At 43.0% G+C, this 16,028-nt stretch overlaps 1 protein-coding gene across 2 annotated transcripts in view; it reads left to right on the top strand.

Moving 5' to 3' along the window:
- The window catches only part of CFAP300 (cilia and flagella associated protein 300), a 75,495-nt gene extending 61,728 nt beyond the window's left edge, over positions 1-13,767 (top strand). For both annotated transcript variants that reach the window (XM_069649675.1, XM_069649676.1), the window contains exon 2: positions 11,791-13,767. In XM_069649675.1, coding sequence (XP_069505776.1) covers positions 11,884-12,714 — 831 coding nt within the window. In that variant the 5' untranslated portion in view covers positions 11,791-11,883 and the 3' untranslated portion in view covers positions 12,715-13,767. The remainder of the gene's footprint in view (positions 1-11,790) is intronic.
- Positions 13,768-16,028: the final 2,261 nt, after the last annotated feature.

The raw sequence follows: 16,028 nt of genomic DNA, 5'->3' as shown, positions 1-16,028 counted from the left end.
AAGCAAGCGCTAAATTTGTGATGGATGTCATCAGAGAAATGTGGAAATGAAAGAGCTGTGTATCATCAGCATAGAAATGATGCAAGAACCCAAAAGGAGAGATAACCCCAGCTAGTGAAGAAGTGTAGAGGGAAAACCTAAAAGGACCAATGACTGAGCCTTGAGCAACACCACAAGTGAGTGAGTATGTTTCAGAGGAGACCCCAGCCCAAAACACTGAAAAAGTTATCTGAGAAAGATAATATTTGAACCAAGATAAAGTGAAACCAGAAACACTTATATTATATGAAACTTGAGGGTTAAATTAGCTTTCTAGATTATTCCGAAAGCTCATAAGCAAGGATGTGTGTCATGTAGGCAGTGACGGGGGCCTCCTCTCTCCTCTTTGTTGTTGCATTTTTAAAAATTACTTTTAAAGCTGGTGTTTCTTGACTAGGGTAGCTAAGCCATATTTAATGTTTTCTTTCGATTGTAATACATACAAATGTTTGCAATCGAATAAACATGTTTGATAAAAGTCATATGCTTCCATAGGCGATTACTGTTGCCAATTCTTTACATTCGGCATGGTTTTTAGATGTAAATTTAGGAAATAAAGTGTAATCAAATAATGTCAAAAAGTTGTATAGAATACTACTTTCAGAATTATGAATTTCGATCGTAGTGTAATCTTTATTCTTAGAGGATATTCTATATTTTTATTTAATGCTTTTCTCTGTGTATTTGTTTTTATGTAAATGTGTGAACTTTCCAAATAAAATTGATTGATTGTACCTGTCAATCCTCCATCTCGGTGGCCTACGGGCAGTCTCATTGTCAGATTCTTATACAGAGCAGCGTCTGTTTACATCTTAGTAATGCATACAATTAGAAAAATATGACTGAATCATACACTTTCTTGCTATGGTCAGGATTGGGCCTGGAGAGAGAGGCATCAGTGGTCTTAACAATTGCCTTGGCCCTATCCAAACTTCATATGGTATCCTGTCCCTTGTTTGACACCAATAAAGATCTTCCAGAATAACTTTTAAGAAAGTCTTAATTCTATTAATGACACAGAGGCAAGCATTATGATTCTCTTTCTTTATTAACATAAAATAGAAGGAGCTCAGCAGGAAGTTTTTATGCACCCAAATGGATGATATTTCATGTACATAACCAGGGTGCAGAAAAAATATCTCATTAAACAACGTTAAAAATGTGAGGAAGTAACCTCCAGTCCATAATAAGTCACTGAAGAAAATAACTCCATTTCCCAGAGGGCTAAGCCCAAGTTCATAACAGGTCACCTCCAATAAACAGTAGGCAATCCCTCCAAATAGGAACCAACAGTGCATCACTGCCTCTTTCGAGGCTGCGAACCATGGAAAACCAGGAAAAAGAACAGACATGGCTGAGGTCGTAAGTGCAGACATCCTGCGGAAAAACTAGGGCAGGTCTTTATTCTATGTCAAGACCAGAGGCTTACATTATGCTGGTTTAAAGCTTACTTACCACTACGGATGCGGGTTGCTCTACCGGCTTCAGGTAGAATTTTTGAAAATGGACTCACCTGCCCAGTCGGCCATCCTCATGATGTCCTCCAAACGGATTCCAACCTGAAAGGCTTTGGAAGCCATGACGCCTCTCACAGAGTGAGCGCCGAAGAGATTAGTATAGATTCCTGCTTGCAAGAGAGTCCAGCGCACCCATCATGATAATGTTGGGGCAGAAACTGCCCTATGTGGCTTGCGAAGTGCTATCAAGGATTAGTTAGGTTTAATCCTGAGAGGCGCGGCACCTCTTCGTAAAACTTTATGCACTTAACTAGACCTAGCTTTTGCTGTTCTCTAAAGGCAGGATATGATATAACTCTCGAGCTGTATTTGGTTCTCCTGGATATGTGGAAGACTATGCCATCTGGAGAAAAGGTTCTACCTGCTAAGTCAAGAGCTCTGACATTGGAGACTCTTCTGCAGGAGACCAAACATAATAGAGTATTGAGCTTGCCGGAAAGGGCTGTGCGAGATAGCTCCTCGTTATGAGGCCAGGCAAGGAAAAGATTGAGCACCTTGTTAACGTCCCATAGTTTGCTGTATGGGGATAGAGGCGGTACTGTTGGGTGAATGCCCTTAAGTAGTCTGCATACCAGGTGGTGGTCTCCTGCTGGGAGGCCTTCTACGAGATCGTTGTGGGCTGAAATTGCGGAGCAGTAAGCATTAACCGTCCTGTACATGAGGCCTCGCTCTACTAAAGAGGCTTGGAAGTTCAAAATTTCCTCTACAGGTGCTGAAACTGGATGAAGCCTTTGTTCCAAACACCAGCGGGTCCCGACGCTCCAATATTTTGAGTACCTCTCTGATGTGGTGGGGGCTCAGCTCTCCTCAATTAGATTGACTGCTTTGCGCGAGATGCCTGGGACCCTCCATCTTGCCCTGAAAATATCCAGGCCGCCAGGGTCAACAACCCGCTCAGGAGAAGGAGTGGGGTTGACCTGTCAGACCCGATAACAGATCTGGAGATTAGGGTAGAAGGATTGGAGAATCAGAGGAAAGTTCCAGAAGAACCGGAAACCAATGAGATGTCCAGACCAGGGCTATGAGGGCAAACTCTGCTTGTTCCCGACGGGCCTTCGCCAGGGTCCTCGGTATCATGGTGAAGGGGGGGGAAGTCGTAAAGAATTCCCCCTATCCACTGCTGCAGAAATGCATCCGTTGCTGGGAGTTGAGTGTTGAGGCGAGAGGTAAAGAGATCCTTGGACATGGGGCCCCATATCTGTTTAAGGCGGGTGAAGATCTCTCTGTTGAGCCTCCAATCTCTGTAGTCGGTGTAATGGTGGGAATGCAAGTCCGCTACTTTGTTCCTAAGCCCTGGGAGGTATTCCACTGTGACAGAGATTTGATGTTCCAGGCAGAAATGCCAAAAGTCCTTGGCTAGTTCTACTAGAGGTCGTGATCTGGTGCCACCAAGATGATTGATGTATCTCACTGCTGAAATGTTGTCCATTTTCAGCAAGATAGAACAACTCACTGCCTCTGGCAAATGATCGCACAGCGAAAGAGCCCGCTAGGAGCTCCAGGCAATTTATGTACATTTCCAATTCCCGACGAGACCAAGTTCCCCCCGTGGCCTTCTGAGCCACATCTTGCTCCCCAACCTGAACGGCTGGCGTCCGACTCTATAATTATGTGTGGAGTGGACCCAAAGATCGCTCTGCCGTTCCAGGCTTCCACATGCGTGAGCCACCAGACGAGCTCTGTCCTTGCCTGAGGCAAGAGTGTTAGGCGTTGAGAGTAGGACAGGCTGCGCCTGAGATGCTGGCCTTTTAGTCTTTGCAATTCTCGCTAGTGAAGAGGATCGGGAAATATTGCTTATATGGAAGAGACAGTAAACCTATTACTCTTGTTAACTCCCGAAGAGAGATGACATTCATCAGCAAAAGCATGCAAATCTCCTGACGCGTGGAGTCTACATTGGGAGTTGGCAGGCAGAGCTGCAAGCTCTGCGTATCGACTACAAAACCTAGAAATTTGAGGTTCCTGGAGGGGGCAGAGAACCGTTTTCTCCCAGTTGATGAGAAAACCGAGGTTGTGCAGCAGATCTATGGCGAGCCAGGCTTGTTCTACCATGGTTTGGGATTGAGATTGAGCCATGAGAATGATGTCGTCCAAGTATTTGATGAGTCTGACAACTTTCACTCTGAGTTGAGCCACAACTGGCCTTAGGAGCTTGGTAAATGCCCAAGGGGCCGAAGAGAGCCCGAAGGCCAGGCTTGTGCACTCCCAATCCTGATTCCTCCAGGAGAACCTCAGGTAGCTTACTTGTGCCTGATTGATGGGCACTGCCAGATAAGCGTCCTTGAGGTCCAGGCGAATGAGCCAGTCGCCAGGTCTCAGAATGTCACTGAGCATGTGTATCCCCTACATCTTGAAATGGCGGTAGACTATGAAGTCGTTCAAAGCTCTGAGATTTATAACTGGTCGTACCTTTTGTTTCCTGCGAACCAAAGATATAGGGCTGAAAAAGTCACCCGGACTCGAACAAAGGCGTTTTTGGTGTAGATTGTGCACTCTGCTGTCGAGCGCTGCTTCGACTGCCTTGAACATTACTATCTGTGCAGGCGATGCGCTTGAAAGGGTTGGGCAAAGAACTCTAGACTGAAGCCTCGAGCTGCGTCCCTGATCCTGGCATCTGCTGATAAGGAGTCCCAGGCTTGCACAAAGTGAGCTATCCTTCCTCCTATGGGTGTAAGTGGCTCCGGCACTGCTATGCATACACTGACCTGTTGGGCTGGATATCTTGCCGCTCTCCTCCAGCCGCTGCCCCTTCCTCGTCCTCTGGATGGGAAGAAGCTGTCTGAACAGTCTTGCCAGAAACTTTGATGGTCCCTTGAGTGCTGGGGCCTTCTGTCAAATGGTTATTGGCCGGAGGAGCGACCCCTCCCTCTTCCGGCCAGGGAAAAAATCTTGGAGGCGAATACTCTCTTAATAGATGCTTGCGCCTTGTCTAAGGCGTTGAAGGTGCCTACGAATTTAGACATCTCTTTCATGAAGGAATCTCCGAATAGCAGGCCCTGAGCTGCTGCGCCAGATTCTGTGTTAGTTCTCCCAGAATGGGGTCAATTTTTAAGAGAATGCCCTTCCTGCGTTTAGTTGATACGGCACAGTTGTTATTCCTGAGTAGGCATAGTGCTCTCTGGGACCATCCTGATAGGATAGTTGGGTCAATCGGCTTGCCCGTGTCAATGGCCTTTTCGGCCAAGTCCATTATCTTTGCCAGGGGCCTTGTGATAGCCAGGACCTTATCTTGACAGGATCGCCAGGCACGATCAATGCCTTTCTTAGGGTCCTTGATGTTCTTTCCGAGGACGGTAATCATTTTCAGGTCAAGTTCATGCGTCAAGGCTACCTTCCCCGGAATCTCTCTGGGCGAGGGCATTCCGATTTAGGCTTGGCCCTGACTTTAGGGGCCGACATAGTCTGGCTTTAATATATTCAGTGGCTCTGAATGACGGATCCCAGTCTGTTGACCTGGGATGAATCAAATCCTCTGGCGTAAACATTCCCTCGAGAGTTGGATGTTCTGCGGATGCTTGCCTGGGGATGAGGGCTGCCGCATTTCCCGAGGTAGAGGATCTTGACCCTATAGTTTGATCTTCCTCCTCTGATTCTAGGGGGATCTGGTCATCATTATTGTACTCCCCCTTATCGTACTCGTCATCTGTGCCCTGATGGTACTACTCCGGGCTCGAGGGTCTTGCACCCGCATTATCCTCCTCTGGGTGAGAGGGTCTATTGTCGGAAGGGGTTTCCTTCCTAGTCAAAGAGAAGGTGTCTGAAATGGAAGTCGTGGCTTGTTCTGGCTGGCTCGGAGATTTCAGCGGGGTCAAAGAGTCCTTAGTCTTGCGAGCCAGTGTGCTTCCCCCATTAGAAAGGTGTTTTCTTTTCTGCATTCTCTTATTCCCTGGTGGGGGCGTATTCTGTAAGTGCTCCTCCATGCTATCTAAACGCTGTTGGATGGGCAAGAGCATTTCAGAGACAGCCTTCTTAATGGTGGTTTCCACTGAGGATCCCAACACCCTTTTCAAACTGTCTGCCATGGCCACTTCGTCTATCTGATATACTCCATCCTCATCTTCTGACCATTCTTGAGCAGCCTGAGGGGAGTATTGAGCTTCCATTATATTAAATGAAACTTCTTCACACCTTTTTTTTTTTGTTTGTTTTTTTTTAAACGGTTGGCAATCCGATTTCACCTTCTCTCAATCCCACTGTTCCTTAAATGAACATTTTCTTTCTTTTTTCTTTTTTTAAAGAAGGAAAATGCAGAAACAGACTGTTATTTGATGCAGGATATGTGGTACAGAGTAAGGGAGTCCTCTTTTTTGGGGGGCTGTTTAATTAACACTAGTATGCACAGGATTCCACAAAACAGCTTCCCACCTTCAAGCGTATTAGGTCAGATAGCTTACAAATATTGCCAAATCAATTTCATCATGTATTTAGACACAGATATTTTAAATTCACATATTTTAATCAATATATACAAAACATTAAATCATAAAAGTTAAATCACGTTAAAAACCATAATTTGACATTAACAATGGCCTTGTTGGACCAGGGTGAGAGCACTCATAATTAACCAAGTGAATCCTAATCATCACAACATTTTTGTGAGGTTAGTAGGCAAGTGAGGGAAACATCTGGATCAATTGATCAACCCTCTTCTTTTTATATGATTTTCTTTGACTTAGTCGACACTAAAAATCTGTTTCTTGATTCATTGGTGCTTAATACCAACTGTAATTTGGCTATAAAAAGGAAACGTTTTAGGAGTAAATATCTGCTGTTTCTCCTAATTTCTTTTATATTGTTAGATCTTAATGAATCTACTTTGTTTGAGTTTATCAGAATGGAAATTCATTAATTTCACGAGCTTAGTCTCTGTAACAGAATGTTTATAATCTCCCTGGGCTATGTCTTTAAAAAGGTGTTTTTGCAATTGCCTTATAGGTGAACACAATTGGCTTCGACAAAAGATTATTTTTAAAACAACGAATCACTGCATTAGTTTCTAGGTGATTACCTTTACGCCAATTGTTCGTGGCTGTCTTTATGTTGTGTTTTTGTCTCCGTAATATACAATGTTAGAAGTACAGGATAAGTTTGAGATGAATGATTCGATAAATCCCGTGCAGGCTGGCAATAAAACGGAATGACAAAACGGGACCGAATTTTAGGTCTATAAACTATATCGCGGACCAATCATGTTGATTAAAGTGGCGGCAGTGAGTGCCGTGCATTGGGAAACTTACTTAGTAATTCGGAGCCGTAATATGAACATGCATCGCATCCGCGTTCGACAAGGCTTCCAAAACGCCAGCGCATGACGGTTCATTTACTGCTCGTATTGATAGTGAGCCACTATACCGTTATCGGCAGAGGACGACTAACTCAATCATGCCGCCATCTTGGGTGTACTATTGAAGCGTGGTATTCTGACTTCCTACACACGCTAGTATAGATTGACTACAATGACGGATGTCCAATTACTATGTTAGCATTCCTTTATTGTTCAGGCAGCCACTGACCCATGTCGAGCATCCACAGGGGTTCGACCTTATTTATTCAAGATGGCATCTTTATGGGACAAAAAGAATGGATCAGTAACAGGCATTACTATCTGTGCATGTGTATCACACAGCTTCACCATCATTGTCTCATCTCGCAGGATGAATCTACCATTCCTGAAATCAAGATATTTCTAGATAAAATTCAAGAAGAAATGGTAACATTTAAATCTTTCACCATTGATAAGAAAATTTGGAAATTGAAAAACGACATACAGAATTATAAAGAAGAGGTCACCTACCCCTATTTGGTACCTGGTTTCTACCAATTAATGAACACCAACCAAAGCACAGCAAATAGGGGCCCAAACCATTCCAGACCCTACAAAGAATTTAGCATTTTCAAATTCCTCTAATAGCAGCGATTCAGGATCCACAAGCAGCCTCTGAAATAATAGAGGTGGCAATTCACAAAGAGGCCAGTTTTTTCAAGGGCGGGGCAGACGTGGCAAAACACGGCAACCACGGCATGCGAACCAGTCCGTGGCAGCCACCACCCCAAACCTGGTAATCCTGATCTTTAATTTAAGTAATCATAATCTCACTCCAATTGAAACAAGCCTCCTGAGCAAAGGATTATCCTTCGTTCCAACAAACCATGCAAATCTTTTTCAAACAGAGATTGAAATGCGGAACTTCCCAATGCACGGCACTCACTGCCACCACTTTAATCAACATGATTGGTCTGCGATATAGTTTATAGACCTAAAATTCGGTCCAGTTTTGTCATTCCGTTTTTTTGCCAGACCGCCACGGGATTTATCGAATCATTCATCTCGAACATATCCTGTACTTGTAACATTGTATATTACGGAGACAAAATAACACCATCAAGACCGCCACGAACAATTGGCACAAAGGTAATCGCCTAGAAAATAATGCAGTGATCCGTTGTTTTAAAAAAAATCTTTTGCAGAAGCCAATTGTGTTCACCTATAAGGCAACTGCAAAAACACCTTTTTAAGACATAGCCCAGGGAGATTATAAGCATTCTGTTACAGAGACTAAGCTCATGAAATGAATGAATTTCCATTCTGATAAGCTCAAACAAAGTAGATTCATTAAGATGTAACAAAAAAGAAATTAGGACAAACAGCAGATATTTACGCCTAAACTGTTTCCTTTTTATAGCCAGATTGCTGTTGGTATTAAGCACCAATGAATCAAGTAATATCGTCATCTTCATTCTAAATGATTCCTCACACGCAGTGAAAGAAATTGAAAGGTCAGCGATGACAGCCACAAACGCCATATACAGTTACAGAATGTTTCATAGTTTTAAAAAAAAATGTATAGTGTTACCAATACGAATTCGTTTTGGTTTTTTAGATTGTCAAGATTAGAAGACCGTCATACAATGTGCCATTTGTAACTTATCTGGGACCTAGAAACAGATTTTTAGTGTCGACTAAGTCAAGGAAAATCGTATAAAAAGAAGAGGGTTGATCAATTGATCCAGATGTCTCCCTCACTTCCCTACTAACCTCACAAAAATGTTGTGATGATTAGAATTCACTTGGTTAATTATGGATGCTATCACCCTAGTCCAACATTGCTAATGTCAAATTATGGTTTTTGACGTGATTTAACTTTTATGATTTAATGTTTTGTATATATTGATTAAAATATGTGAATTTAAAATATCTGTGTTTAAATACATGATGACATTGATTTGGCAATATTTGTAAGCTATCTGACCTAATACGCTTGAAGGTGGGAAGCTGTTTTGTGGAATCCTGTGCATACTAGTGAAATTAGATGCAGCAACGTTTTCTCCGGCGCTCGCAGAATCCCTTGAAATCAAAGGAAATGCGTAGCGTGAGCACCAGGTAGTAGAGAAAAGCACCAGAAACTGGTCAAGCTCCTTCTAGTGGCTACGGGAGATATCGCGCTCTGGCAATGCTCTGTGCGGCCTCCATCTTCCTCACAGAGGTAAGAAGAGGAGCCGTGCGTGGGCGTTTGAACGAAAAAATAATCACGCGCGCGTGAAATAAAAATGGACTCGCCTACGAGGAACAGCTGCCGTCGGGAGCGAAGTAAAAGTAAATGGAGACCGCGGGTTACGCGGCCGGGGCTGTAAATATGTGAGAAAAAGAATAATGAAGCACAATACAGCGTTATGGAAGAGTGCCTGACAGCACTTCTGATATTCTAAAGCACAGAAATATTGTAAATGCTTGAAAAAAACGAATGAAATGAAATTTGTACTTATCTCTTGCTGTGAGCAGCAAAGAAAGAGAGAGTGATGCACTGTTGGTTCCTGTTTGGAGGGATTGCCTACTGTTTATTGGAGGATTGTGGTCACATGTGCAGTGACCTGTTATGAACTTGGGCTAAGCCCTCTTGGAAATGGAGTTTCTTTTCTTCAGAGACTGTTATTATGGACTGGAGGTTACTTCCTCACATGTTTAATGTTGTTTAATGAGATATTATCTGCACCCTGGTTATGCATATGACATATCATCAGTTTGGGTGCATAAAAACTTGATGCTGAGCTCTTTCTATTTTATGTTAACAAAGAAAGAGAAGCATAATGTGAGCCTCCCGTCTTGACATAGAATTCTCGGATCCTTATTAGGTACAGTCTCACCTCTGCTGGCAACATTCATGTCTCTTCAGTGCCCTCTAGTGTTCACTGGCGTCTACATGCAACAATTTGTGAATAGTAATGACTTGATTATAATATGTTCTGAGTAAAGCATGGAGTTTTGACTAAGTAGTTTAATTAAAGGCAGTGGAGTGTTAATTAGGGTAAAGAGGAGCTTGTTCCCCTTTTTATTGTTTTTTTATTGTTTCGCATGGATATCTTGACAGGCATTTTTTATGTTTAAGTACTTGTGTCGAGATTTGGGGGTTGAGTTTTGGGTAAAATTAGGTGTTCAGTATTGGAGGTCGAGATTTAGGTAGGAGATCATTTCCAGCCGACATTATAGCAGGTGATTAAAAACATAGGCTCTCATTACAACCCTGACGGTCCGGTAACAACGGTGCCGGTAGGCTTACCGGCACCGTTGTTACCAGACTGGCAGAGTACAAGTATGCGGGCCGGATACCCTTCCGTTCGCCATGTCTGACCTGGCGGGCGGAAAGGCACCCGCTCGCAGACTTTGACGGTAATGCTATCGTCTTCCCCTTTCCCATTGAGATGGGAATGGGGAGTGACTTTTTCCGACGCCTGGCTTCAAGGACCGCCGGGGCTGTAATGCCCCGGTGATTCCCCATTGCCAGGCGCCGGAAATAATACACAATTCCGGCTGCAGCCTGCGGTTTTTACGGGAGCGCCTACCGCCGGAGTTGTAATGAGGCCCATAGACCCAATTCATGTGTATGAACTTCCACATACTGAGCCTGATTGTATCAGCATTTATGAGCAGACCGCTTGGTGGAGAGGTCGCTCTCCTTAGATTTATTTTCCTGTGAGCAGTTCGCACAGCGAGATCTTTCCCTGAGTAATGTATGCACTTACCACATCCTCTTTTGGCGGGGGGGGGGCTAACAGGGAGAATATTGTGAATGCCCTGATGGTTTTAAGAAGAACCGCCGACTGCTCCAAGACTAGATGTAGGCAGAGCTGGCACCCTATCCTTCATCTTGTGGTCAGAAGGCTCAGGGATCGCCTTGAGGGTCCCGTTCTTTTTGGCATGGAAAACTCGATCTGCAACAGAGCAATCTCATTCCTATCTTTATTAGGAACCCAGCTGCCCCCATCTGCGTGATTTAAGGATTTGAGCAAATACCTTCATATGGCCCGCAACAGCCCAACCGTAATCCAAGCTATACTAGGGACCCCACCTAACATCCGCAACAGCATGACTGAAAACAAATGAAACACACAATCAAAAGAGCACTACTGTGCGGCTTACATCATTGTTGTGCCTTGGCAATTTTGAGATCTGCAATGGAAAAATGATTAAATAAAGTTGAGAAAAAAAAAGATCTGCAATGGCGCAACCTCATTTTTTTATAGGAATGTTAGCATTTGTCCATGTTATGGGCCACAGTGTGCGACCCAAATAAGAAAGTCCAGGCAAATGAAAATGTCCCCGATAGCCTGCACCAGCATGGGCAGGGAGGTGGACGGGAAGGTGTGGGGTGGAGACTTTAGTCGCCAACAGTCTGACCCTTCTTGCCCCTAACTATCTCGTTATTCATCTGGAACGGGCAACAGCCCGGCACTCCTCTCTTGTGGATGGAAGCTAATGCAGGGACTTCTACTTTCACTAGAGGGCACAGGTTGGAAACCAGGCCTGGCAGCATGAAAACAATAGGGTCTCATTTCTCTATGACAGTAAATTACAATACATAACTCTCCATATGCTTCTAACTCTACCCTTAAGATATTAATATGCTATGCTGGTAATCGTATTCATATTTTTGTACTCTGTTTCCCTATCTTGTACAGTGCTCTGCTGCTTTCCAGCTATGTTCACACTATGTTAAACACAGTACACACAAAAATGCATGCAATGATTTTTGCCCAATGAAGAATATAGTGGGCCATTTTAGCATATGAAATAATTAAGGGTTCCATTTGGACAGGAGGTTTTTATGGTCACTATGAAGGGAATTTTCCTAGAGTTAGGTTATACAGTTGAAGTGTCTATTATTTCTCTAAATATAGAATGTCACTATCGTATATCCTCTCTGTAATTAAGTTTTTGTGGTCTCTCCTCTTTCTGCAGTGCTGATTACTCTGGATCCACTATTGAGCTGCAGCTGGCGATCGAAAGGGGAAAGACTTTTTCAACGCATGTTCTCCCTCTCCAGCATTAGCAATGGAGGCCCTTGATAAAATGGCGCAGGGAGATGTATTGATCACAAGCAATGCAAGGTTCACCTTCCGTTACCTAACAAACAAGAGCTTTGGCTTCCTTGATAAAGGGGATACCAGGGAACTGCTGATGAAATGGTCCATGCATGGCAGATTGACGGCACAAACATTTGGCTACGACCAGTATTTTCAGGCATATCAAAAGGATGAATTTGTTCAGGCCTTTTTTAAAGACCCAAATGTTACATCAAATTTAAAAGTACTATCTGCCTCCTCGGGACAGTGGATGAAACTAGGTGAATCTGTGAAGAAAGCTGAAGCAGTCAGTGTACCATGCACGCAGGTTTCAATGTCCTTCTTTGATCGCTTGTACACAGAAGGCGTTGTGAAAAAAACTGGACATATTTCTAAGTGTTTAGATGAATTTTATGATGATATTCCTATTTCTGATGAACTGCGAAAGATGCTGCTTATGGACGACTTCGATAAATATGATATATTCAGCAAGGCTGATCGGGAAGAGTTCATTTTCTGTCTTTTCAAACATCTTTGCCTTGGGGGAGCTCTTTGCCAGTTTGAAGATATGATCGGGCCTTACTTGGAGACAACAAAGTCAGTCTATAAGGATCTGGTCAGTGTTCAAAAAGATCCAGAAACAAAGGCTATAAACATAATATCTGCAGTTTTCAAGGTTGTGGCCTATGATGAACATGGCATGTTCTACCCCGCATCCAAAAAACATGAACAGACATTTGCCTACATGATTGTGGATCCGTTAAAACGCCATGTTCACATTTTGTATCATTGTTTTGGTGGGGGGCTATTTTGTGGTTGACGATTCCTAATTAGTTCACACATGAGGCTGAGCTTGCTGATTTCCCCCCCACCCACATAGTAAAATCCAGGGATGTATACGATTTGGCCATGGCACAATTGTTCATGGCCGAATTGACCGTGGTCAATGCGGCTGCGAAGACAATTTTGCTGTGGCTAAATCGGGCCAAATGTAAATCCCCCCCCCCACTGCTCCCAAAACACCTCTGCCCCACGTACCCCCACTTACCTTTTTCACGTCACCTTTGTTTCTGACCCTGCGGCATCGGATCCGTTACTCATACGCGGGTCTGATCCGACGTCTATGTGTCTGCTTTTTTTTTTTGCGTTTTTCGTCCCCCATTTCCCAACCTCCGGAAGCGCTACCCCCAAAGGCCATCACCACCAAATATGGGGAGCACGGGGCAACCCCGCTCCCCATTTTTGGTAGTGATGACCCAAACTGATCATTTACAAACGATCGAATGGTACTGGCCGAATTCGGCCGGATTTACCATACGATCATTTGTAAACAATCAATTTTGGTAATACGAAATCCAGACCACTTTTTAGAATGAAATATCCAAATTATATCCATTGAATATATCATATGTGCATTTTTCCCATGCATGTCCATAATGGATACCATTAACACCTGACTGGATGTTACTATTACTTCTATGTTATGTTACAGTAATTTTAGTAAGTAAGATGCTTTCTTTCCAACATTTCTGTAATAGAATTTTGTTTCTATGTTCTAATTAAAACGAAATGCTCACAATTGCCTGCATCTAAGAGTAGGAACCACGATTAAATGCCCCACAACTCAACACATGTTCAAACAGTTTGGGTTGAAGAGATTGACTCGTTTTCAAGCTTTTGAATTGTTGCCTTGTTTGAAAAATAATCGCTGTTATGTCTTAATAGTTTTAAGTCCATGCTAGAGTTGTGTCTGCATATATGTAGACTTGCCATATGTAAAGAAGCCCAATTGATTTCTTAAAACGTGCTTTTTCTCCTCTGCGTGTTTTAGCTACAGCAGATCCAAATATAATAAAATTGGACAGGTCAAATACTTATGTTTTGTCTGTCTCAGAGTCACAAAGTTTTGTTCTAAGTGACATGGTTTGAAGTACAAAATGCAATGAATGTTAGCTTTTTGTGGTTACGTTCTGAAATCTGTATATTGTTGGCCCTTTATGCAGCATCTTGTGCATATGTAGTTTAGTAACATTGCTGCTTTCTCATTATCTTTAACGTCATGCAATTTAGTGTAGCCAAAGTGAAAAAAGACTGGAGTGAGTGACCAGTCTTAGAATGGGTGAATTGCCCGAAATAGAGGCAGGGCACAGCTCCAATCGGCCAATCCCAAATGCCGTTTTTCTCACTCTCTCTGGTGTGTAGGGTTTTTCGTGATGGTTTCTTCTCCTGGACCCTTTACTAGGAACTAAAGCTCCTTAATGAGAGGGGGCATGGTACAGTAGCTGGAAGTGCATGGATAAAAATCAGAAACAAAAAAAAGAAATAGAAGGTCAGACATCAGCTTGAACTGGTCCAGGTGTGGAAGGGGTCTGTCGGAAGCTTCAGTCGAATGGTCAGTACAGAGCTTTCATGGACACTGAATGTCATGTATCGCTGCTGTATGCAGATTTCCATACCAGGGATGTTCACACATGGCCAAGGACAAGCTCTATCGTGTTTTAACCTTTTCCCTATTTATTGAGCTGGAGGTTGGGGTTTTACACCAGGGCCACTTGGAGTGCAGTTCATTGCTTCTCTCCCTCCTTGCTGTATTTTGTCCCACTGGCCCATAACAGACATCAAAGTGTCAAGGTGCATCTTCCCTTGAATTAACAATTGAAAACAGAGGGTCAGTTATCTCATCTGCTCTGCTAGTTAATGACGGGAGAACCAGTGGAGTAATGGATGTGTTGCAATTATAAAGGAACTAGTTCATCTACAATACTGTTCCATGTTGTTTTGACACCTGGTCGGGAACTGAATCTGCTTTGTACATTAGTTGCCAGTCTTGATAATCCCAAATTCTTATCCACGGTTCACCTAGAAAGCCTGGTCATGGTAATGCTACCTCTTGTCCTTGTTGCCAGGGATTGTGGATGAAATATGGATGTGACTTTTTCTGCTCTTTATTTTTTCACTAATTTAGTCATTAACCCCAGTTAAATAAAGTTGATGGAGCCTACAAATCCTTTGTTATTGATGGTATTAATATCCCAGTCGCTCAGGAAGTCAAAACCCTAGAGTCGACTTGGACTCTAATCTGTCACTTACTAAGCAAGTAAATGCAATTGCCTCCTCGGGAGCCTATACTACCAAACTAATTGATGACTGCAGACCATTTCTCTCCTCTGACAGTTGCATTATATTAGCACCAGCACTAATAGGATCCAGACTTTACTATTGCAATTCCCGATTTGCCGGCACCTGTACTCGCAATATCAATAAGCTGTAAAGCATTCAAAACAATGCGCAGATAAAAGCCTTGAACATCCCTAAAAAACATTATATGTACAGTCAGACGAAATGTGCATTGGCTGCCTATTCGCAATCGCATATTGTTCAAAACTCTAGTCATCACCCACAAGTGCATCTCTAACGCTGCCCCTAAATTCATGTTTAAAAAATGTAACAAATCTCAATCCATCAGACCTACTGCTCTAACAACATGCACCAATTCACCATTCCAAGATTCAAACTTCAAAGATCTGGAGGTCTCAGCTTCACAGTAATTGCAGCAAAGAACTGGAATGCGCTGCCATCTTCCTTAAGATCTGAACTTTCTTATTGGGCTTTCCGTAAGCATCTTAAAACTTGGCTCTTTGTCAAGATCGTGAAACCAGAGATTACCGGTAGCATGACCTTACCTTGTATGACACGCTTGCCTGTAACAAGCACATTTTGATATACTACCTTGGCTTTATGCTGTACCAGTGCCTCGATGCCTACGGGTTTAGAGCACTATACAAATGATAAAATAAATAAATAAACCCTCTCCCTACCCACACCTTCAAAAGCCTAGTTCCTCCCGGCTCCCAAGAATGTAAAGCATTTAGCTGGCTGCAGCTGTAGTTATCTCTTCATATCCAACTTTCTACCTGTGCCTTGTCTTTCCTCACCTTTCAGGTAATTTCTAGTTTTTTGTTGAACTTAATCACCTTGTATAGTAATGTTCCTTGTTCCTGATTAACACAAGATTTCTGGGCAGTCTGTTTTTTGTAATAGTGCAAAATGTTCCTGCATTGCTTTGCCATCTGGTACAAATGGCTTAGTGCTTTCTTCTGCACCATAACTGTCACCATTGCTTTTCATTTGATT

Source organism: Ambystoma mexicanum, chromosome 1p (assembly GCF_040938575.1).
Source record: "Ambystoma mexicanum isolate Mex_15411 chromosome 1p, UKY_AmexF1_1, whole genome shotgun sequence".
Classification (NCBI taxonomy): domain Eukaryota; kingdom Metazoa; phylum Chordata; class Amphibia; order Caudata; family Ambystomatidae; genus Ambystoma; species Ambystoma mexicanum.
The sequence above is the reverse complement of the archived record's forward strand: the minus strand, read 5'-3'. Positions and strand labels throughout refer to the sequence as shown.